Genomic DNA, 25,335 nt, shown 5'->3' with positions numbered 1-25,335 from the left:
CAGCAGCAACAGGCTAATGCACAGCAGCAACAGACCAATGCACACCTGCTCCAATCCTTGCAAGTGCAGAAAAAAAAATTCCAAGAACAGATGGATCAGGCCAATGCACGTCAGCAGCAAGCCTTGCAATTGCAGGAAAAAAGGCACCAAGAACAGATGGTTCTCCTGGCCAAGTCGATCCGTGCTGGACCGGCAGCAACAACCCAGGGACCGGGTGACGACGGCAGCGTCCGGAAAGCGGTGAGACAAGCGTTGCAAAAGATGACCTCGGGTGATGATGTGGAAGCGTTCCTGGCGGTGTTTGAGCGGGTGGCCGAGCGGGAAAAGCTGCCGACCCCGCAGTGGGCTGAGGTATTGTCACCCTATCTGACGGGGGAACCCCAAAAAGCGTACCTGGACCTCTGTACCGAGGACGCCATTGACTATGTGACCCTGAAAGCCGAAATACTGGCTCGGTTGGGGGTGAATACCTATGTACGGGCTCAGCGGGTAAATCAGTGGTTCTTTGAGGAAGCCAAACCTGTACGCTCCCAGGCCTATGACTTGTTGCATCTCGTAAAAAAGTGGTTGCAGCCTGACACTCTGAGCCCGGCGCAAATGGTAGAAAGGGTAGTTGTTGACCGTTTTGTACGCACTTTACCCGTCACCATTCAACGGTGGGTTGGACAGGGCGACCCAAGTACCCTGGACCAATTAGTATGCCTGGTAGAGCGGCATGTGGCTACGCAGGACTTGATACGGGACACTGAGACTTTGCGTACCGCCCGTCGGTCCGGCCCCTCCAAGCCTAGGGCCAAGGACCCACCGCTGACACCGGTGCGGGAGTCCGCTACCGTCCCGTCTGAGGCCGCACCCTCCGTCCCTGAGGTCCGGAAAACTATGTACCCTAAACGACAACTCGTCAAGGGGGTGTCCTTCCCTATTAGATGTTGGCGGTGCCAGCGGGTGGGACATATGGAAGCCCAGTGTCCCCTCACCACGGAGCCCATGGATTGTGGGGTTACCCGACGGGGTTCAATGTATGCTCAGGTGGTGTGTACCGCTGACCTGGTCTACCCAGAGACTGAGCCCCACTTGTGCCAAATACAGGTGAATGGATGTCCGGTTACAGGCTTGTTGGATTCCGGAAGCTTAGTGACCCTTGTGCGATCAACCCTAAGGGCTAAAGTAAAGGCCACAGGACGTACCGTGGGGGTGGTTTGCATACATGGGGACCGCTGAGACTATCCCACGGGGATAGTCACCATCACAGCACCTTGCGGTCAGGTGCAACATGAGGTGGGACTTATTAATACTCTTCCCTATGATGTGATCCTAGGAAGGGATCTGCCCTATTTTTGGACTTTATGGAAGGGACCTCCTAAGTCCCCTCAGATATTGGTCAGTCCGGGACCTGAGCCCTACAATCCTGAATCCGGGACGCCTGCCGTAGGGGTCCCCATGATAGGGACAGGATGTGAACCTGATAGGTCGCCCCTAGAGGTATTGGCAGGAGAGGCTGAGACGGTCGAGCCCATCCCGGAGTTGGAGGCGTCCCCGGATACGTTTGGGACAGCCCAACTCCAGGACCCTACATTAATACATGCCCGGAGTCAGGTGACAGTAGTTGACGGGGTGGCACAGCTGCCTGGTGCCCAGGTAAGATACCCCCATTTCGCTCTTAAGCAGGATTTACTCTACCGGGTAGATGAAATTCGGGGCGTAGGGGTAGAGCAATTGGTGGTACCCCAGCCGTATCGCCGGCGGGTCCTCGACTTGGCTCATAAACACCTGATGAGTGGTCACCTAGGGGTCAAGAAAACGCAGGAGCGAATATTACAAAGGTTCTATTGGCCCGGGGTCTTTGGGGAGGTAAAACGGTTCTGCGAAACCTGCCCGGAGTGTCAGCTTACCGCACCCCTGACCCACTTTCGCAGTCCGTTGGTACCGTTACCCATTATAGAAGTCCCTTTTGAACGGATAGGGATGGATCTGGTGGGGCCCCTCGTAAAGTCTGCTCGAGGGCACCAGCATATCCTAGTGATCGTTGACTATGCCACCCGGTATCCCGAGGCGATACCTCTCCGACATGCTGCAGCAAAGCTTATAGCTCGGGAGTTGTTTGCTGTGTTCTGCCGGGTGGGGTTGCCCAAGGAGATCCTTACGGATCAGGGGACCCCATTCATGTCTAAAGTGACCAAAGAGCTATGCCGGCTACTCCAGATCAAGCAGTTGCGTACGTCTGTGTATCATCCTCAGACGGATGGTTTAGTGGAACGATTCAATAAAACCCTGAAAACCATGCTCAAAAGGGTGATTTCCAAAGACGGGAAAGACTGGGATATGATGCTTCCCTATTTGATGTTTGCCATACGAGAGGTGCCACAGGCATCCACGGGGTTTTCGCCTTTTGAATTGTTATACGGGCGACATCCCCGGGGATTGTTGGACCTGGCAAAAGAAACCTGGGAGCAGGAGCCCACCCCCCATAAAAGTGTGATTGAACACATTTTGGGTATGCAGAACCGCATAAGCGCGGTCATGCCAATTGTGAAGGAGCATTTACAGGAGGCTCAGGCCGCGCAAAGCGGCCGCTACAATAGACAAGCCACCGTGCGGACCTTTAATCCCGGGGATCGGGTGTTGGTATTGATCCCCACGGCGGAGAGTAAATTCCTGGCTCAGTGGCAAGGCCCCTACGAGATAAAGGAAAGAGTCGGGGTGGTTAACTATAAAGTATTGCAGCCCGGTAGGCGGAAACCTGAACAAATATACCATGTCAACTTATTAAAACCTTGGCAGGAACGGGAAAGCCTGATGGCTGTTTTCTCCCCATCTCCCTCCTCTTCGGGTCGTTCACATCCGGCTCCAGCGACCTCCGGAGAGGACGAACCGGAAGTAAGGATTGGAGAAGCCCTCACCAAGCAACAGAGGCGAGAGGCCAGACGGTTGGTTCAGCAGAACCCCGATGTCTTCTCTGAGCTGCCCGGTAGGACCAGTCTGATACGACATGATATTGTCACCGAGCCCCACCTGAAGGTACGCCTGAAGTCATACCGGGTACCGGAGGCTCGACGACAAGCCATATCGGAGGAAGTAAAGACAATGTTACGCCTGGGGGTCATTGAAAAATCCCGGAGTGAATGGGCTAGTCCGATTGTCCTAATACCAAAACCCGATGGCTCCTTAAGGTTCTGCAATGACTTTAGGAGATTGAATGAAATATCCAAGTTCGATCTCTACCCCATGCCCCGGGTGGATGAGCTGATTGATAGGCTGGGACAGGCGCGATATTTTACCACGCTCGACCTGACCAAGGGGTACTGGCAGGTGCCACTGACGGAGTCCGCCAAGGAGAAAACCGCTTTTGTTACGCCGGAGGGTCTCTTCCACTATGTTGTCTTGCCTTTTGGGTTACATGGCGCTCCGGCCACGTTCCAGAGGTTGATGGACTTAGTGCTGGAACCCCACCAGGCGTATGCATCAGCGTACCTGGATGACATCATTATTTACAGCTCCGATTGGCAGACCCACTTGGAACAGGTACAAGCGGTGGTGGACGCGCTTCGAACAGCCGGATTGACAGCCAATCCCAAGAAATGTGCATTGGGACTCACGGAAGCCCGCTACTTGGGCTACGTGATAGGCCAAGGAGTGATTAAGCCCCAAATTAACAAGGTTGAGGCGATCCAGAAGTGGCCTAGACCCCTGACCACGAAGCAGGTTAGGGCCTTCCTGGGTATCGTGGGGTACTACAGGAGGTTTGTAAAAGATTTTGCGTGACTATCAGCCCCCTTGACGGACCTTCTCAAAGGCAAGAAGTCCGTCATGGTGCGCTGGACTCCGCAGGCCGAGGACTCCTTCCGGGCCCTGAAGGAGGTCCTGTGCGGACAGCCCGTTCTGGTCAACCCTGATTTCCGGAAGGAGTTCATAGTACAGACTGACGCCTCGGAGGTCGGCCTGGGGGCAGTGCTGTCTCAGGTGGTTCAGGGGGAGGAACACCCCGTCACCTTCTTGAGTAGGAAGCTCACCCCTCCCGAGCGGAATTATAGCGTAGTGGAGAAGGAGTGCCTGGCTATCAAGTGGGCCTTGGAGTCCCTACGCTATTACCTGCTGGGACGGCAGTTTCGCTTGGTGACGGATCACTCTCCACTGGTCTGGATGAGGTCCGCCAAGGAACGGAATGCCCGGGTTACCCGGTGGTTCCTTTCTCTACAGAACTTCCGGTTTACGGTTGAACACCGGGCCGGTAGGTTGCAGGGCAACGCCGATGCCTTGTCCCGCGGCCCGTGTTTGATGGCAGGAGTTCAACCCCGCACGCTTGAACTGAGGGGGGGGTATGTGAGACTGTGACCGGGGTTATCTATGACGGCCGGTATGTCTCACCCCGGTTGTGCTCACTCCATGATAGAAAGCAACTCCACTCCGGGGTTAATGCTGTTTCCCTACAGGCTTCAGGAAGGGTTAAAAGGAAACAGGAACGAGGACAGGTGGGCCGGGTGTGAGGGAGTGATCACATCTCCCTGAGTTCTCTGCCGGAAAGGCACATATGTACTATTGTGGACTTGTTCTTTGGATAATAAACCGTGTGCTGTGAACCTTGGTGCCTGGATCCCGTGTCTTCTGCAGCGCAGCCGACGACGCTACCTCACAGTACATACACAAATAATGGCTGGTAACCAGCACATTGCAGCCTTACGCTCATACATGTATCTATCGTAATAGATGGCTGGACCTTACACAACTTCTTACTTTTTTGTCTTCTCCTAACGTCTCATAGTTTTCTACAGTGGCAGGAAAAAGCCACTATATTTGCTTAGGAACTGATCTGTTTGTCAGATAAGGGAAGATAGCTGGGAAGACTATTTTGCCAATGTATAATTGCTGGAGAAAAAGTTATCCTGTCTAAGGCTATGTGCCCACGCTGCGGAAAATGCGTGGAATTAGCCGCGGATTTTTCGCGGAAATTTCGCGGATTTTTTTTGTGTTTTTAGCCTGTTTCTCTATTGCACCATATTCTTGTTGTCATTTGCACCTTTTTTAGGTGTTTTTGTCTGAGGTGTGTGTGTTGTTGTTTTTGTTTGTTTTTCCCCTTTTCTTTCTATGTTGTGTGTTATGCTCTCTAGATGTTTTTCACCTGATTCATTGAAACTTTTCAAATATCGGCCCTTGTGGTAGTAATGTGCGTGGGAAGTCATAACAACGGACAATCATGTATCTGTCTCCCTTGTATTTAGTATTTTTATTTTAGATGTCCTATTTGGTCTTTGTTTTGAACACTATTCTAACTCCAGTATCTTTTGGGTTTACATTTTTTTTTTTTTTTTTTTTCTTACTCTTGTACCATTGGGCTTAAAGGGGTTCTCAACTGCTTGGACAGCGTTTTCTCATTCCTCATGTGCTCCCCCATAAAAATAAAAAACTTTTAGGGTGTGTCCACGCTGCGTTTATGCTGCGGTTTTTTATTTTTTTTTAGCTAAGTACCTGAGACGTTCATATGTTGGGGGTCCCTGTCCTTTATTGTATGGGGAGAGTGTGTTTTGCTGTACTTATTTTTGGCATTTCCGGCGGGTTCTCTGGCTTTTGCCCAAGAACCGCGCCGATGGTGCCTGCGCGTCGGCCTCGCCGCTCAAATTTAGGCCCCGGCTTCGCCGGAGGCCTAGTTTCTGTTTCCTGCCCTCGCATGTCACTCATGCAGAGGGACAGGCACGGCTCCTCCCGGCGGCCGTCCTGCACAGGGGAAGGACACGCCCCACTGCTTGTGCGTGACTCCTCCCCTGCAGGTCTCTATGGCCCTCCAGATCCCGCTTTCCTACAGGGACGCCCCCTGTCCCGCCCCCTCTCTTCGCTCCGGCGGCCATTTTCTTGCACAGGGTTCACTCTGCGCTGGGCCGTTCTGCACTCTGCATCCCTGCTGAGGTGCTGCGCATTGGGGGTCCGGGCTTCGGGATCTGGAGGGCACACAACACCTGTGTAAGCCACAGTCGGTCTCTTGTTGTGGACCTCTGTATATACTCCCTGGGGTTCATTCTCTTTGTAGAAGCTGTCCCACTCCAGCAGCATGTCTTCCACGAGGAGCAAGGCTCCAAAGCTTTAGGCTATGTGCGCACGTTGCGTAAATTCATGCAGTTACGCTGCGCTTTGCAGCGCAGCGTAACTGCATGCGTCCTGCGTCCCCTGCACAGTCTATGGAGATTGTGCAGGGGCCGTGCGCACGTGGCGTCTCAGAGCGCAGCGCTTCGGCTACTGCCGAAGCGCTGCGCAAAAAGAAGTGACATGTCACTTCTTTCCTGCGCTTTGCCGGCAGCTCCTGCTCTGTCTATGGGAGGAGCTGCAGGCAGAGCGCATGGAATCGGCGCTCACTACGGACATTTCTGCAGCGATCTAAAGCGCACATGTGCTCTTCAGATCGCTGCAGAAATTTCTGCAGGCTAGTACGCAACGTGCGCACATAGCCTTATACTGTATACGCTGCATGTAAGCTCCTGCTGCCTGAACCGAGCACCTATCCACATTGTGATGTCTGCTCTAACTTGGAGGTGCCACAGCCTGAAGTCTCACTCCCAGTGGTCTAAGGCTGCTTCTGCACCTGTGGCTGAACCCCCGGCCTGGGTAGAGTCCTTCTCTAGGTCTATCTCACAGTCATTTGCTGAGTCCATGGGACTTCTGTCCAGGACTTTGATGAATATGCATCAGCCCCCTTCACAGGGTGCCTCTAATGCTCTTGCTAAGGGTCTGTTAGGATCCCTATCCTCTGACCTCCGTCCACTGGAGCTCACAGAGGATTCATCATCAGGGCACAGACCCCGTCCTCCTAAGAGGCGCCGCAGGGTTTCCCCTCCCTCCTCATCCCGCGGTTCTGATTCAAGAGCTGACTCGCAAGATGAGTAGGATGCCTTTACAGGGAGCTCGGAGGCTAACTCCATGTGCCCCATTGACCTTTCCGAGGGTGACTGAGAACTTAGTGACTTGATTGCTTCCATTAATTCTGTACTGGACCTCAATCCGCCAGTATCAGAGGAGCAACCCTCTCTGGCAGAAAAGCACCAGTTTACCTCGCCTAAGTTCTTTAACCACTCCAGTTTTCAGTCCGCTGTGACCAAACCCAGGGCCTGTCCTGACAAACGCTTCCCAAAGCGTGGTTCTGATGATCGTTTTCCCTTTCCACCTGAGGTGGTCAAGGAGTGGGCTCACTCCCCAAAGGTAGACCCTCCGGTGTCTAGGCTCTCAGCCCGGACCGTTGTGTCGGTGGCTGATGGCACTTCCCTTAGGGATGCCACTGACCGTCAGATTGACCTTCTGGCCAAATCCGTGTATGAAGCGGCGGGGGCCGCGTTTTCCCCAACTTTTGCAGCAGTGTGGGCTCTCAAAGCCATCTCTGCTTCTTTAGAGGAGATGCATTCCCTCACCAGGAAATCTATGCCTGAGATGGTTGCCTTAACTTATCAAGCTTCAGCTTTTTCATCTTATGCCATGTCTGCCATGCTAGAGGCTTCTCACCGCACTGCGGTGGCTTTGGCTAATTCCCTCGTTATCCGCAGGATCTTGTGGCTTCGAGAGTGGAAGGCAGATGCTTCTTCAAAGAAGTACCTTGCTGGGCTCCCTTTTGCTGGTTCCCGGCTGTTCGGTGAACAGCTGGATGAAATTATTAAAGAAGCTACTGGCGAGAAGAGTACTTCCATGCCACAAACCAAGACCAGGAAACCTGCCCAGGGTAGGAATCAGTCGAGGTTTCGCTCCTTTCATTCCTCCAACTGGTCGTCCTCTAAGCCCTCCGCCTCGTCCGCTAACTCAGCTAAGGACCAGAAATCGAACTGGCGCCCCAAAGCACGTCCACAGAAGACCGCAGGAGGTCCTGCCACTAAGGCAGCCTCCTCGTGACTCTCTGCCCGCTCCAGCAACGTCCTTAGTCGGTGGCAGGCTCTCCCACTTTGGCGACGCTTGGTTTCAACAAGACTCCGATCAGTGGGTGAGAGATATCATCTCTCACGGCTACAGGATAGAATTCTCTTCCAGCCCGCCAAACAGATTTTTTTCTCTCAACTCCCCCCTGCTCCAAGGCTGCCGCCTTCTCACAGGCCGTGGCAGCCTTGCGGGCCAACGGAGTAATTGTACCAGTTCCCGCCCGGGAACGGTTCAGAGGTTTTTACTCAAACCTCTTCCTAGTTCCCAAAAAGGACGGTACCTTCCGGCCCATCCTGGATCTCAAGCTTCTCAACAAGCATGTTCGGGTGCGGCACTTTCGCATGGAGTCTCTGCGATCAGTCATTGCCTCAATGACTCAAGGGGATTTCCTGGCGTCCATCGACATCAGAGATGCCTATCTACATGTGCCAATTGCAGTTTCACACCAGCGTTTGCTACGCTTTGCAATAGAAGATCATTTCCAATTCGTGGCTCTCCCCTTCGGGTTAGCCACGGCCCCTCGGGTATTCACCAAGGTCATGGCAGCAGTGATTGCGGTTCTGCACCTCCAGGGGTTGGCAGTGCTCCCTTACCTGGACGACCTTCTAGTCAAGGCTCCGTCCAGCGCAGACTGTCAGCGGAGTGTTTCGCTCACTTTCGCCACTCTAGCCCAATTCGGGTGGCTTGTCAATCTTCCCAAATCCACTCTGACTCCGACCCAGAGTCTCACGTACCTAGGCATGCAGTTCGAGACTTTGCCGGCACTTGTGAAGTTGCCCTTAAACAAACAGCTGTCGCTCCAGTTGGCGGTGCGCTCTCTCCTGAGGCCCCGCCGTTATACCCTCAGGCGTCTGATGCAGGTGCTGGGTCTAATGGTGGCGTCCATGGAGGCTGTTCCCTTTGCACAGTTCCACCTGCGCCCCCTGCAGCTGGACATTCTCCGCTGTTGGGACAAGCGGCCTTCCTCCTTACACAAGTTAGTGGCTCTGTCGCCACGGACCAGGAGCTCTCTTCAGTGGTGGCTTCGGCCCCTCTCCCTGTCCCAAGGGCGCTCCTTCCTGGCCCCGTCCTGGGTGATTCTCACCACGGATGCCAGTCTATCCGGCTGGGGAGCGTTATGTCTCCACCACAGGGCACTTGGACTCCGTCCGAGTCAGCCCTTTCAATCAATGTGCTGGAAACCAGAGCCGTGCTTCTAGCTCTCCTAGCATTTCACCACCTGCTGGCGGGCAGGCACATTCGAGTCCAGTCAGACAACGCGACAGCGGTTGCCTACATCAACCATCAAGGCAGGACACGCAGCCGCCTGGCGATGATGGAGGTACAACGCATTCTTCAATGGGCGGAAGACTCCAGGTCCACCATATCCGCAGTCCACATCCCAGGCGTGGACAACTGGGAGGCAGATTATCTCAGCCGTCAAAGTGTGGACGGTGGCGAGTGGTCCCTGCACCCGGCAGTATTTCAGTCGATCTGCCGCAAATGGGGCACTCCGGACGTGGACCTAATGGCATCCCGTCACAACAACAAAGTTCCTGTTTACGTGGCTCGCTCCCACGATCCTCAGGCCTTTGCCGCAGACGCTCTGGTTCAGGACTGGTCCCAGTTTCGTCTGTCCTACGTGTTTCCCCCTCTAGCTCTCTTGCCCAGAGTCCTGCGCAAGATCAGAATGGAGGATCGTCGAGTCATCCTCATTGCGCCGGACTGGCCCAGGCGAGCTTGGTATCCGGACCTGCTCCAACTGTCCGTAGAGATGCCGTGGCACCTCCCGGACCGTCCAGACCTACTCACGCAAGGTCCGTTTTTCCGCCCGAATTCTGCGGCCCTCAAATTGACGGCGTGGCTCTTTAGTCCGGGATTTTGACGGCTTCTGGTATTCCCCCTGAAGTCATCTCCACTATGACTCGGGCCCGCAAGTCTTCCTCCGCTAAGATCTATCACAGGACTTGGAAAATTTTTCTGTCCTGGTGTCGTTCTACTGGCCATCCTCCTTGGCCGTTCTCCTTGCCGACCCTTCTGTCTTTTCTACAGTCCGGTCTGCAGCTAGGACTGTCCCTCAACTCTCTCAAGGGACAAGTTTCGGCTCTGTCAGTTCTGTTCCAGCGGCGTCTCGCTCGGCTGGCTCAGGTCCGCACCTTCATGCAGGGCGCGTCTCACATCATTCCGCCTTACCGGCGGCCCTTGGACCCCTGGGACCTTAACTTGGTTCTCACGGTCTTGCAGAAACCCCCCTTTGAGCCTCTTAGGGAGGTTCTTTGTATCGTCTTTCACAGAAAGTGGCCTTTCTGGTTGCCATAACTTCTCTCAGGAGAGTCTCTGATTTGGCTGCGCTCTCCTCGGAGTCACCTTTTTTAGTCTTTCAACAAGACAAGGTGGTTCTCCGTCCGACTCCGGACTTTCTTCCTAAGGTGGTCTCTTCCTTCCACCTTAACCAGGACATTATCTTACCTTCCTTCTGTCTGGCCCCTGTTCATCGCTTTGAAAAAGCTCAACATACTCTGGATCTGGTGCGTGCTCTCCGGATCTATGTGTCTCGCACCGCTGCGCTTAGGCGGTGCACCTCTCTTTTTGTGCTAACCACAGGTCGGCGCAAGGGCCTCCCTGCTTCTAAGCCGACCTTAGCCCGTTGGATTAGGTCGACCATTTCGGACGCCTACCAGAGTACACAGGCGCCTCCCCCGCCGGGGATCAAAGCACACTCGACCAGAGCTGTCGGTGCCTCTTGGGCTTTTAGGCACCAGGCTACGGCTCAACAAGTCTGTCAGGCTGCCACTTGGGCTAGCCTGCATACCTTCTCGAAGCACTACCAAGTGCATGCTCATGCTTCGGCAGATGCGAGCTTGGGCAGACGCATCCTTCAGGCAGCGGTCGCCCATTTGTGAAGTTAGGTTTTGCCTACTTAGTTTTTCTGTTTATTTCCCACCCAGGGACTGCTTTGGAACGTCCCAAGGTCTGGGTCTCCCAAAGGAAAGATAAAGAAAAAGAGAATTTTGTTTACTTACCGTAAATTCTTTTTCTTATAGTTCCGTCTTGGGAGACCCAGCACCCTCCCTGTTGCCTGTTGGCAATTTCCTTGTTCCGCGTGTTTTTCACCGGCTGTTGTCGTGCACAGAGTCTCCGGTTGTTCCGGCGCTTGCTCTGTTCTACTTGTGGGTGGCTATTCTCCTTCAGCTTTTGCACTAAACTGGCTGAGACTGGCTCACCAGGGTGTGTATAAGCTCAGAGGGAGGAGCTACACTTTTTAGTGTAGTACTTTGTGTGTCCTCCGGAGGCAGAAGCTAAACACCCAAGGTCTGGATCTCCCAAGACGGAACTATAAGAAAAAGAATTTACGGTAAGTAAACAAAATTCTCTTTTTTTTTTCCTGCAGCGTGTCAATTTTTTTTTTTTTTTTTTTTTTCATTCTGCGTATATAATCCACTGCAGTGCTCTTTCTCAATCACTGTAATGGATTATATCAGTGCTGCACTGTCTGGCATTTTCCGCTCCCTTCTTTTATTATTCAATTGTATTTTCGTCTCTGAAACACGAGTACATTAGAGAACCTGAGCGGCAGGACTGATGCAAAGCAGAGGCACCTTGTCAGAACCCCTGCTCTGATGTGCAGCAGCATGATGAGGTCAGCATGCTGCAGTTGCCACCGTGGTGCTGCCAGCACAGCAGAGGCATTGGAGACAGCCCTGGTAGGCACTCCATGGAGGAGCTGAAGATTAAATTGGTGCTAAAGCACGCACACACTATGGGGGAATTTTGTGAAAGGGGTAAGGTTAAACTCTCCAAATCCTCTTTGAATACTTACAACTTGCTTCTGGTGATGTATTAATGTACTGATCTGAGACTGTAATTTGTCACTGTACTAAGCTTAATGATGTCTTCCTGTACTGTTTCTGATTGCCCCTTTCACAAAATTCCTCCATAGTGTGTGTGTGCGCACTTTGGCACCAATTATCTGTTTGATAGCCTAGCACAGAGGACGTGAAAACTAAAAGTTAAGATGGTGTCTGATTCCAAGCAGATAAGGTGGGAAATGAAGTCTAGTGCTTGATGGACAGATTTTACCCCATTCGCCTGTAGACAAGCGAAATAAGCAGATGTCATGGATCTGCTGCTATTGACCAGTTAGGCCAAGTGATACCTCTGATTTGCACTGGTATGCACTGTTTGGACTTTGCCACATAAAGCAATGTCTATATAAATATGCTTCAGATTTAAGTACACATTATTATTTTTTTTTTTGTCTTACCAAATTAGGTTTTGGATGAAGCAGATAGAATGCTGGATATGGGGTTTGAGCCACAGATTATGAAAATACTAATTGATGTTCGCCCTGACAGGCAAACAATAATGACTAGGTGAGTGCAGTAATTCAGTATGTCTTTAAACGTTTTTGTTTTAACATTTTCTTTCTCACACCAGCTTTTTTTTTTTTTTTTTTTTTTTTTTTTTTTTTTTAAAGCTCTGTTCACCCTGCTCCACAATATGGTGGTGAAGGGTATACTGTGGCAAGTGTTTCATTCCCACATAGTCTGCTGCACTTTTAAGAACAAACCCAAAAATATATGGAAGCCAATGGCAACCATATTCGTATATAAATGTGGTGTGAACTTGCAGACCACAGGCAATGAGACTTGGAGCATTAGTGAGGCTGTAGTTTTCTTCAGTGGGCCGTAACAAGCACTGCTAACATTTTTATTCAGTTTTATATAATGCTCTTGCACACGGCCCTGCTCTATGGAGCTTTACATCCCCAGTTACACAGAACCATAGTATGGCATGCCAAGATGTGCATCGGCCCTTCCTGTGCTGCCATATGCCTCACATTTTTCCAGTCTGCTGAGGCGCAAGATTAGTGCTGCATCTAGGGAAATCTCCATTGCACGTGGCACACATTATGTTATGCAGCTGAATAAACAGGTGTTCTGACTGTCGCTGTGCATTGCTTTACATCTAGAACCTAAAGGCGGCGTTACACGGTACAATATATCGTGTGATATGTCGTCGGGGTCACGGAATTCGTGACGCACATCCGGCGTCAGATGTCGTAGCGTGTAACACCTCCGAACGACTGTGAACGAGCAAAAATACTCACCTTATCGTTGCTCGTTGACACGTTGTTCATTTTCATAATGTCGTTCCTCCTTCTGCGCGCTGGTTGTTCGTCGTTCCCGTGGTAGCACACATCGCTCCGTGTGACACCCTGGGAATGACTAACACAGCTTACCTGCGTCCCGCCGGCAATGAGGAAGGAAGGAGGTGGGCGGGATGTTACGTCCTGCTCATCTACGCCCCTCCGCTTCTATTGGTCGGCCGCTGTGTGACGTCGCTGTGACACCGAACGACCTCCCCTTTCAGGAGGAGGATGTTCGCCGCCCACAGCGACGTCGTTAGGGAGGTAAGTACGTGTGACTGGGGTTTAACGACTTTGTGCAACACGGGCAATGAATTGCCCGTGACGCACAAATGACGAGGGCGGGTACTATCGCTCGTGCAATCGCACGATAAATCGTTGCCTATAACGCCACCTTTAGATTATTTGCAGTATCCTGACACATGTCCTCTTTTTAGGTATGTCTCTGTGTATATGTAAGCATGTCTCTCATCTCCCTCCCATATTTTGTAGTGCCACCTGGCCAGAAGGAGTTCGTCGCTTGGCCAAATCGTATTTAAAGGACCCAATGATGGTGTATGTTGGCACTCTTGATTTAGCTGTAAGTATTTGTTGTTTGTGAAGAAAATGAGATGTTTGCACCTAGGAAATAAAAACATTTTTGTTAGAGGTCTGAACCCAAACACACCAATCGAAAGTTAAATGCTGTAGCCCCTTCAGTCTTTCTCTGCACAGCGAGTTGCCACTAGTGGAAAAAACTTTTGATTAGATTGCAAAACTAATCTCCAGATCATAAAGTGATAGCATATTCAAATACCTTAATTTCTACCTCAATAGTCATTAAGTAATGTAAAATTGTGTTGAACAGTGCTAGCATTAGATTAACACATATGATATATGCTCCATCTGCTGAAATTCCTAGTTTTATTCTTATTAATTGTGATAACCTATTGAATACTATGGATATCACTGTATTTTAAGATGCGATTTCCATGTGCTTTGGATTAGCAGGGAATATAACCTGGGGTTTACGGATTATTCATAAGAGATGGAAAGTAGCTTTCTGCCAGTATTATTGGGCAGTATAGTAATGTGTTTTTTGGCTGTTCCAGACGATAAGACACATCTAATATTTATATGTGCAAAATATGGAGGGATAATTTTGAAGCAAAATGTGTTTTCTTTGTCGCTCCATTGGGAGACCCAGACAATTGGGTGTATAGCTTCTGCCTCCGGAGGCCACACAAAGTATTACACTTAAAAGTGTAAAGCCCCTCCCCTTCTGCCTATACACCCCCTGTGCATCACGGGCTCCTCAGTTTTTATGCTTTGTGCGAAGGAGGCTGACATCCACGCATAGCTCCACATCTTAGTCAGCAGCAGCTGCTGACTATGTCGGATGGAAGAAAACAGGGCCCATATAGGGCCCCCAGCATGCTCCCTTCTCACCCCACTCTGGTCGGCGGTGCTGTTAAGGTACCCATTACGGGTACATAGGCAGGAGCCACATGCTGTTTTCCTTCCCCATCCCTTAATGGGCTCTGGGTGAAGTGGGATCCTAATCGGTCTCCAGGCACTGAGGCCGTGCTCCCTCCGCAGCCCCTGGGGAATCTGCTGGACAGGAGCCGAGTATCGTCAGGGACAAGGCCCTGCTACTGTGAGGTACTCTGTGTCCCCGTGAGGACCGCGCATGGAGCGCTGGTGCCATATACACTGCAGCACTGCTGGGTGTGTTAGTGCGCCGGGGTCTACCGCGCCGGCCGCGCTTATATGCCGGCCGCGCTTATAACTTTAGTCCCCGGCTTTTGCGGCCTAGTAGCGCATATTTCCGCCCCCAGGCCTGTCAGTCAGGGGAAGGGCGGGACGCTGCACAGAACGTCAGCGCTGAGGGCTGGAGCATACTCTGTATCCTCCTCCCCCCTCATTCAGCTCAGTGGGGCTCCAGATTCCCGCACTTTCTAGGGCACGCCCACGGCCCCCTCCTCCCCACAGAACGCCGGCAGCCATTCCTGTCAGCTCTTCTGACGCTGGAGAGGAGAGAAAGCTCTGGGAGGCCCAGGCAGGGAAGCTGGTGATCACACAACCGCTTTGAGCGGTCGGTAAGCAGCACCTGAGGTGCTGGCCCCACTGAGTGCCGGAGTGTACATATATATATATATATATATGCTTATATTCTATACATCTACACTGTACGGTCGCACTGTTGATTTTTGGCTATATACCCTCCTGGATTGTACTCAGAGGAGACAACAGCATGTCGTCCGCAAATAGCAAGGGTGCCAAAGCACAGGCTTACTTTGCAACCTGTACCTCATGTGCGGCTATACTACCGGCAGGTTCCACTGACCCTCATTGTGTGCAATGCTCGGCCCCTGTGGCACTTACTCAGCCGGAGCCTCTGCTACTGGTGGCCCAGGTGGAACCACCTGCTACCACTGTCCAGGTGACAGGGACGGAGTTTGCAGCATTTGCTGACAAACTGTCTGAGACTATGGATAAATGGTCTGCTAGGATACTAGAAGCCTTACAGTCCAGACCGGTAACTCAGGCCCCGGGCACTGTTCAATCATTGACCCCAGGCCCCCCTCATTTGGAGCTGCAGAGTGCTCCTGGGGTGAACCATGGGTCCCAGGGTGAGGTCTCTGACATGGACCGCAGTCCCAGGCCGCCTAAGCGGGCTCGCTGGGAAATTCCCTCGACTTCATCACATTGTTCAGGGTCTCAGCAGGAGGACTCTCTGGATGATGATGCGGAGGTAGCAGATCAGGATTCTGACCCTGAGACCGCGCTCAACCTGGATACACCTGATGGTGACGCCATAGTGAATGACCTTATAGCAACCATCAATCAGGTGTTGGATATTTCTCCACCAGCTCCTACAATTGAGGAGTCAGCTTCTCAGCAGGAGAAATTCCGTTTCAGGTCTCCCAAGCGTCCATTGAGTATGTTTCTGGATCACTCCGACTTCAGAGAGGCAGTCCAGAAACACCGAGCTTGTCCAGATAAGCGTTTTTCCAAGCGCCTTAAGGATACACGTTATCCCTTCCCCCCTGACGTTGTCAAGGGCTGGGCACAGTGTCCTAAGGTGGATCCTCCTGTCTCCAGACTGGCGGCTAGATCCATAGTTGCAGTGGAAGATGGGGCTTCACTCAAAGATGCCACTGACAGACAGATGGAGATATGGTTGAAATCCATCTATGAAGCTATCGGCGCGTCTTTTGCTCCAGCATTCGCAGCCGTATGGGCACTCCAAGCTATCTCAGCTTGTCATGCGCAGATTAATGCAGTCACACGTACATCTGCTCCGCAAGTGGTGTCCTTAACCTCTCAGGCGTCGGCGTTTGCGTCCTACGCCATTAATGCTGTCCTGGACTCTACGAGCCGTACGGCGGTAGCATCCGCCAATTCGGTGACAGTCCGCAGGGCCATGTGGTTACGTGAATGGAAGGCAGACTCCGCTTCCAAAAAGTTCTTAACCGGTTTGCCATTTTCTGGCGACCGCCAGTTTGGTGAACGATTGGACGAAATCATTAAACAATCCAAGGGAAAGGACTCATCCTTACCCTAGTCCAAACCAAACAGACCTCAACCACGGAAGGTACAATCGAGGTTTCGGTCCTTTCGGCCCGCGGGAAGGTCTCAGTTCTCCTCGTCCAAAAGGCCTCAAAAGGATCAGAGGAACTCCGATTCATGGCGGTCTAAGTCACGTCCTAAAAAGACCGCCGGAGGAACCGCTCCCAAGGCGGCCTCCTCATGACTTTCGGCCTCCTCACACCGCATCCTCGGTCGGTGGCAGGCTTTCCCGCTTTTGCGACACCTGGCTGCCACAGGTAAAAGACCGATGGGTGAGAGACATTCTATCCCACGGTTACAGGATAGAGTTCAGCTCTCGTCCTCCGACTCGATTTTTCAGAACATCTCCGCCCCCCGAGAGAGCCGATGCTCTTCTTCAGGCGGTGTGCACTCTGAAGGCGGAAGGAGTGGTGATCCCTGTTCCTCTTCAGCAACAGGGTCACGGTTTTTACTCCAACTTGTTTGTGGTACCGAAAAAGGACGGATCCTTCCGTCCTGTTCTGGACCTAAAACTGCTCAACAAACACGTAAAAACCAGGCGGTTCCGGATGGAATCGCTCCGCTCCGTCATCGCCTCAATGTCCCAAGGAGACTTCCTGGCATCAATCGACATCAAAGATGCTTATCTCCACGTACCGTTTGCACCAGAGCATCAGCGCTTCCTGTGTTTCGCCATAGGGGACGAACACCTTCAGTTCGTGGCACTGCCTTTCGGCCTGGCGACAGCACCACGGGTCTTCACCAAGGTCATGGCAGCAGTGGTAGCAGTCCTACACTCTCAGGGACACTCTGTGATCCCTTACTTAGACGATCTGCTGGTCAAGGCACCCTCTCAAGTGGCATGCCAACGCAGCCTAGACGTTGCTCTGGAGACTCTCCAGAGTTTCGGGTGGATCATCAATTTTCCAAAGTCAAATCTGACACCGGCCCAATCACTGACATATCTTGGCATGGAGTTTCATACTCTCTCAGCGATAGTGAAGCTTCCGCTGGACAAACAGCGTTCACTACAGACAGGGGTGCAATCTCTCCTTCAAGACCAGTCACACCCCCTGAGGCGCCTCATGCACTTCCTAGGGAAGATGGTAGCAGCAATGGAGGCAGTTCCTTTTGCGCAGTTTCATCTGCGTCCACTTCAATGGGACATTCTCCGCAAATGGGACAGGAAGTCGACGTCCCTCGACAGGAATGTCTCCCTTTCACGGGCAGCCAAGGCTTCCCTTCAGTGGTGGCTTCTCCCCACTTCTCTGTCGAAGGGGAAATCCTTCCTTCCCCCATCATGGGCTGTGGTCACGACGGACGCAAGCCTGTCAGGGTGGGGAGCGGTCTTTCTCCACCACAGGGCTCAGGGAACCTGGACTCCGACAGAGTCCTCCCTTCAGATCAATGTTCTGGAGATAAGGGCAGTGTATCTTGCCCTAAAGGCGTTCCAGCCGTGGCTGGAAGGCAAGCAGATCCGAATTCAGTCGGACAACTCCACAGCGGTGGCATACATCAACCACCAAGGGGGAACACGCAGTCGGCAAGCCTTCCAGGAAGTCAGGCGGATTCTGCAGTGGGTGGAAGCCACGGCCTCCACCATATCCGCAGTTCACATCCCGGGCGTAGAAAACTGGGAAGCAGACTTTCTCAGTCGCCAGGGCATGGACGCAGGGGAATGGTCCCTTCACCCGGACGTGTTTCAGGAGATCTGTTGCCGCTGGGGGATGCCGGACGTCGACCTAATGGCGTCCCGGCACAACAACAAGGTCCCAACATTCATGGCACGGTCTCAAGATCACAGAGCTCTGGCGGCAGACCCCTTAGTTCAGGATTGGTCGCAGTTTCAACTCCCTTATGTGTTTCCCCCTCTGGCACTGTTGCCCAGAGTGTTACGCAAGATCAGGTCCGACTGCCGCCGCGCCATCCTCGTCGCGCCAGACTGGCCGAGGAGGTCGTGGTACCCGGATCTGTGGCATCTCACGGTGGGCCAACCGTGGGCACTACCGGACCGACCAGACTTGCTGTCTCAAGGGCCGGTTTTCCATCTGAATTCTGCGGCCCTCAACCTGACTGTGTGGCCATTGAGTCCTGGATCCTAGCGTCTTCAGGGTTATCTCAAGAGGTCATTGCCACTATGAGACAGGCTAGGAAACCAACGTCCGCCAAGATCTACCACAGGACGTGGAGGATATTCCTATCTTGGTGCTCTGATCAGGGTGTTTCTCCCTGGCCATTTGCCTTGCCCACTTTTCTTTCCTTCCTTCAATCCGGATTGGAAAAAGGGTTGTCGCTCGGCTTTCTTAAGGGACAAGTCTCAGCGCTCTCTTGTGTTTTTTCAGAAGCGCCTAGCCAGACTTCCACAGGTACGCACGTTCCTGCAGGGGGTTTGTCACATAGTCCCTCCTTACAAGCGGCCGTTAGAACCCTGGGATCTGAACAGGGTGCTGATGGCTCTTCAGAAGCCACCTTTCGAGCCAATGAGGGATATTTCTCTCTCACGCCTTTCGCAGAAAGTGGTCTTCCTAGTAGCAGTCACATCACTTCGGAGAGTGTCGGAGCTAGCGGCGCTGTCATGCAAAGCCACTTTCCTGGTGTTTCACCAGGACAAGGTGGTTCTGCGTCCGGTACCGGAATTTCTCCCTAAGGTGGTATCCCCCTTTCATCTCAATCAGGATATCTCCTTACCCTCTTTTTGTCCTCATCCAGTTCATCAGTGTGAAAAGGATTTGCACTCGTTAGATCTGGTGAGAGCACTCAGACTCTACATTTCTCGTACGGCGCCCCTGCGCCGCTCGGATGCGCTCTTTGTCCTTGTCGCTGGCCAGCGTAAAGGGTCACAAGCTTCCAAATCAACCCTGGCTCGGTGGGTCAAGGAACCAATTCTTGAAGCTTACCGATCTTCTGGGCTTCCGGTTCCCTCAGGGCTGAAAGCCCATTCTACCAGAGCCGTGGGTGCGTCCTGGGCTTTGCGGCACCAGGCTACGGCCCAGCAGGTGTGTCAGGCGGCTACCTGGTCGAGCCTGCACACTTTCACGAAACACTATCAGGTGCATACCTATGCTTCGGCGGATGCCAGCCTAGGTAGGCAAGTCCTTCAGGCGGCGGTTGCCCACCTGTAGGAAAGGGCCGTTTTACGGCTCTATTACGAGGTATTGTTTTACCCACCCAGGGACTGCTTTTGGACGTCCCAATTGTCTGGGTCTCCCAATGGAGCGACAAAGAAGAAGGGAATTTTGTTTACTTACCGTAAATTCCTTTTCTTCTAGCTCCAATTGGGAGACCCAGCACCCGCCCCTGTTCCCTTCGGGCTGTTGTTCTTTGTGTACACATGTTGTTCATGTTGAATGGTTTCAGTTCTCCGAAATTCCTTCGGATTGAATTTACTTTAAACCAATTTATAACTTTTCCTCCTTCTTGCTTTTGCACCAAAACTGAGGAGCCCGTGATGCACGGGGGGTGTATAGGCAGAAGGGGAGGGGCTTTACACTTTTAAGTGTAATACTTTGTGTGGCCTCCGGAGGCAGAAGCTATACACCCAATTGTCTGGGTCTCCCAATTGGAGCTAGAAGAAAAGGAATTTACGGTAAGTAAACAAAATTCCCTTCTTTGACGCAGTTTATGAACTGCTGACACTGTTATTTCGGTACTATCCCCCAATCCTGGGCCCCTTCCTGGTATAGAATGCTTTTTCTTGCATGTGATCACCTACTTACAAAACAAAATCAAGTAATATAGTATGCACAATAGATGTAACAATACATGTAAACCTGTAAAGAGATGAATCACTTTCAAATAATAAAATATAAACTTTATTTAAATTCATCTTAAAAACAGAAGGGAAAGACAAAGTAAGAAAAACTGACATCCATAGATTTGGGATATATACTACTCAAAAAGTGAATCAAAGTGTCAATTACTAAAAAATATATATGTGCATGTTACTATAAATGTATAAGCCTTAGTCTAGAACACTATACAAATACGGTCCAAAAGGCACATATATAGGTGTATAGCAAAGATTATCCTACCAAAGAAGAGTTCACAAAAAGTTCAAAAATTACCCTAAAGAGCGTAGGAATGCAGGTACCCCGACATGTCACTTGCTGCTTTGAGGGGATGTCTTTTTCTCTTTTGTGTGTAAGATGTATTATTTTGTTATGCTGTAGTATTGTTTCACTCTTGAGTAAGTTTAGGTGTATTAATGTCTATTTTTTTTATTTCTAGGCTGTTAATACAGTAGATCAGCGAGTCGTTGTTATTACAGAAGAGGAGAAGAGAGCATTCACTCTACATTTTATTGATTCCTTAAAGCCTGAAGATAAAGCCATCATATTTGTGGGAAAGAAATTGATGTATGTGTGCAGCACTAAGTATATGATATACCTGTGTGCAGAGGCATCCTTTTTGGTTTCACAAAAATACCAATCTTTTCTATACCTTGTGTGGCATAGTAAGAAAGGGATGTAATTTTCTTTAATTGGTAAAGTTGCAACGTGATTTTAGAAATGAGCAATATTGCAATTTGCCCATAGAACATCCTTTAGGCTGTGTGCGCACGTTGCGTACTGTCACTGCAGAAATTTCTGCAGCGATCTGAAGAGCACATGTGCGCTTCAAATCGCTGCAGAAAATGTCCGTAGTGAAAAAAAAAAGCCTATTCCATGCGCTCTGACTGCAGCTCCTCCCATAGACAGAGCGGGGGAAGCAGAGCGCACGGAAGAAGTGACATGTCACTTCTTAGAACGCGCGCTTCGGGCAGCAGCCAAAGCACTGCGCTCTAAGACGCCACGTGCGCACGGCTCCTGCATAATCTTCATAGATTATGCAGAGGATGCATGCAGTTATGCTGCGCTACAAAGCGCAGCGTAACTGCATGTAATTATGCAACGTGCGCACATAGCCTTACTATAGTGCTTGAAATTACTGGTCTGAAGGTGGCTAGATCTGGACCGTTTCAGTGACTGTGTTCTGATGCTACAGATCCAAATTGAGCGTAGAGAGCACACAGCCTTGGCTTTGCAATCATTCTGTTGGTCCGAACTGACTGATGCATGTCTCATGTATGTCCCTGGGAACAAGTAATGATGATAAAGGTTTTACTCCACAGACCATACAGATTACCTCAGTGTGCATCCTGAACAAGCGGGCAGATTTACTGCCATTATTCAACATAATGGCTAAAATTTAGCACTGGCTCATAGCATCCTGTACCATCAATTATTTCTGAGCACTCACTCTAGCGTACATTATGTGTATGAGTGGCTGCAGATTTCCTGCACAAAAAAACTGCATCTCTTGGTAAGAAAAAACACTGCAGAAAAAAACGTTCGTTTTTCATCCTTTTTTTGTTGGTTTTCTTTTTTAATGCATTCTCATAGGAAAAGCGCTGGAGAAAAAAAATAGCTGAAACTATTGTCAAGTCATCCAATATATGCTGCCAATTGCGGCATGCTGCAATTATATATATATTTTCTTTATCGTTCCTTTGGGAGACCCAGACCTTGGGTGTTTAGCTTCTGCCTCCGGAGGACACACAAAGTACTACACTTAAAAGTGTAGCTCCTCCCTCTGAGCTTATACACCCCCTGGTGAGCCAGTCCCAGCCAGTTTTATCGCTTTCTGTTCAGGAGGCATACATCCACACATGCATTCTCATCTGATTTTTTTGCTTTTTGGAAAGAGATTGAAGAAATGCGGGTCCACGTCTGGACTCCCGGCATGTCCCTTCTCACCCCACTGTGTCGGTGGTGTTGTAAGGTTGATTTCCAAGGCTGGAGCCTTACATGCCGTGCTCCTTCACCATCCCTCCTGGGCTCTGGATTGAAGTGGGAGCCAGCGCGGTCTTCATGCCTGGCAGGAGACCGGTCTCCGTCCACAGCCCCTTCAGGACTCTGCTGGATCGGAGCACTCATCCCCAGGGACCTGGCCCTGCGTCTCAGCAGCTAAGTACCGGAGACGTTCATATGTTGGGGGTCTCTGTCCTTTATTGTATGGGGATAGTGTGTTTGCTGTACTTGTTTTTGGCATTTCCGGCGGGTTCTCCGGCTTTCGCCCGAGAACCGCGCCGATGGTACCTGCGCGTCGGCCTCGCTGCTCAAATTTAGGCCCCGGCTTCGCCGGAGGCCTAGTTTCTGTAACCTGCCCTCGCATGTCACTTATGCAGAGGGACAGGCACGGCTCCTCCCGGCGGCCGTCCTGCACAGGGGAGGGACACTCCCCACTGCTTGTGAGGGACTCCTCCCCTGCAGGTCTCTATGGCCCTCCAGATCCCGCCTTTCTACAGGGACGCCCCCTGTCCCGCCCCCTCTCTTCGCGCCGGCGGCCATTTTCTTGGACAGCGTTCACTCTGCGCTGGGCCATCCTGCACTCTGCATCCCTGCTGAGGTGCTGTGCATTGGGGGTCCGGGCTTCGGGATCTGGAGGGCACACAACACCGCTTCCAGCGGTCTGGTAAGCCACAGCCGGTCTCTGGCTGTGGACCTCTGTATATACTCCCTGGGGTTCATTCTCTTATAGAAGTTGTCCCCACTCCAGCAGCATGTCTCACACGAGGAGCAAGGCTACTAGGCTTTATACTGTGTGCGCTGCATGTAAGCTCCTGCTGCCTGAACCGAGCACCTATCCACATTGTGATGTCTGCTCTAACTTGGAGGTGCCACAGCCTGAAGTCTCACCCCCAGTGGTCTCTCAGGCTGCTTCTGCATTTGTGGCTGAACCCCCAGCCTGGGTAGAGTCCTTATCTAGGTCTATCTCAGTCATTTGCTGAGTCCATGGGACTTCTGTCCAGGACTTTGATGAATATGCATCAGCCCCCTTCACAGGGTGCCTCTAATGCTCTTGCTAAGGGTCTGTTAGGATCCCTATCCTCTGACCTCCGTCCACCGGAGCTCACAGAGGATTCATCATCAGGGCATAGGCCCCGTCCTCCTAAGAGGCGCCGCAGGGTTTCCCCTCCCTCCTCATCCCGCGGTTCTGATTCAAGAGCTGACTTGCAGGATGAGGAGGATGCCTTTACAGGGGGCTCGGAGGCTAACTCCATGTGTCCCATTGATCTTTCCGAGGGTGACTCAGAACTTGGTGACTTGATTGCTTCCATTAATTCTGTACTGGATCTCAATCCGCCAATATCGGAGGAGCAACCCTCTCTGGCAGAAAAGCACCAGTTTACCTCACCTAAGAGAGTAAAGAGTGTGTTCTTTAACCACTCCAGTTTTCAGGCCGCTGTGACCAAACCCAGCGCCTGTCCTGACAAACGCTTCCCAAAGCTTGGTTCTGATGACCGGTTTCCCTTTCCACCTGAGGTGGTCAAGGAGTGGGCTCACTTCCCAAAGGTAGACCCACCGGTGTCTAGGCTCTCAGCCCGGACCGTTGTGTTGGTGGCTGATGGCACTTGCCTTAGGGATGCCACTGACCGTCAGATTGACCTTCTGGCCAAATCCGTGTATGAAGCGGCGGGGGCCGCGTTTTCCCCAACTTTTGCAGCAGTGTGGGCCCTCAAAACCATCTCTGCTTCTCTGGAGGAGATGCATTCCCTCACCAGGGAATCTATGCCCGAGATGGTTGCCTTAACTTCTCAGGCTTCAGCTTTTTCATCTTATGCCATGTCTGCCATGCTAGAGCCTGCTCACCGCACTGCGGTGGCTTCGGCTAATTCCCTCGTTATCCGCAGGATCTTGTGGCTTCGAGAGTGGAAGGCAGATGCTTCTTCCAAGAAGTACCTTGCTGGGCTCCCCTTTGCTGGTTCCCGGCTGTTCGGTGAACAGCTGGATGAAATTATTAAAGAAGCTACTGGCGAGAAGAGTACTTCCATGCCACAAACCAAGACCAGGAAACCTGCCCTGGGTAGGAATCAGTCGAGGTTTCGCTCCTTTCATTCCTCCAACTGGTCGTCCTCTAAGCCCTCCGCCTCGTCCGCTAACTCAGCTAAGGACCAGAAATCCAACTGGCGCCCAAAAGCGCGTCCTCAGAAGACCGCAGGAGGTTCACTAAGGCAGCCTCCTCCTGACTCTCTGCCCGCTCCAGCAACGTCCTTAGTCGGTGGCAGGCTCTTCCAGTTTGGCGACGCTTGGTTTCAACAAGTCTCCGATCAGTGGGTGAGAGATATCATCTCTCACGGCTACAGGATAGAATTTTCTTCCAGCCCGCCAAACAGATTTTTTTCTCTCAACTCCCCCCTGCTCCAAGGCCGACGCCTTCTCACAGGCCTTGGCAGCCTTGCAGGCCAATGGAGTAATTGTACCAGTTCCCGCCCGGGAATGGTTCAGAGGTTTTTACTCAAACCTCTTCCTAGTTCCCAAAAAGGACGGTACCTTCCGGCCCATCCTGGATCTCAAGCTTCTCAACAAGCATGTTCGGGTGCGGCACTTTCGCATGGAGTCTCTGCGATCAGTCATTGCCTCAATGACCCAAGGGGATTTCCTAGCGTCCATCGACATCAGAGATGCCTATCTACATGTGCCAATTGCAGTTTCACACCAGCGTTGGCTACGCTTTGCAATAGAAGATCATTTCCAATTCGTGGCTCTCCCCTTCGGGTTAGCCACGGCCCCTCGGGTATTCACCAAGGTCATGGCAGCAGTGATTGCGGTTCTGCACCTCCAGGGGTTGGCAGTGCTCCCTTACCTGGACGACCTTCTAGTCAAGGCTCCGTCCAGCGCAGACTGTCAGCGGAGTGTTTCGCTCACTCTCGCAACTCTATCCCAATTCGGGTGGCTTGTCAATCTTCCCAAATCCACTCTGACTCCGACCCAGAGTCTCACGTACCTAGGCATGCAGTTCGAGACTTTGCC

The 25,335-nt window shown here is 51.7% G+C and overlaps 1 protein-coding gene across 2 annotated transcripts in view; it reads left to right on the top strand.

The window, feature by feature from the left end:
• Positions 1-25,335, top strand: part of DDX43 (DEAD-box helicase 43) — a 156,528-nt gene that overhangs the window by 57,598 nt on the left and 73,595 nt on the right. For both annotated transcript variants that reach the window (XR_012751422.1, XM_075338438.1), the window contains exons 10-12: positions 12,136-12,236; positions 13,505-13,592; positions 20,771-20,898. Coding sequence is in view for 1 of the 2 variants with exons in the window: in XM_075338438.1 (XP_075194553.1) it covers positions 12,136-12,236; positions 13,505-13,592; positions 20,771-20,898 (317 nt within the window). In the remaining variant the exon portion in view is untranslated. The remainder of the gene's footprint in view (positions 1-12,135; positions 12,237-13,504; positions 13,593-20,770; positions 20,899-25,335) is intronic.

Source organism: Anomaloglossus baeobatrachus, chromosome 3 (assembly GCF_048569485.1).
Source record: "Anomaloglossus baeobatrachus isolate aAnoBae1 chromosome 3, aAnoBae1.hap1, whole genome shotgun sequence".
NCBI classification, from domain to species: Eukaryota; Metazoa; Chordata; class Amphibia; order Anura; family Aromobatidae; genus Anomaloglossus; species Anomaloglossus baeobatrachus.
Note: the sequence above shows the minus strand (reverse complement) of the source record. Positions and strands in the feature narration are given on the sequence as shown.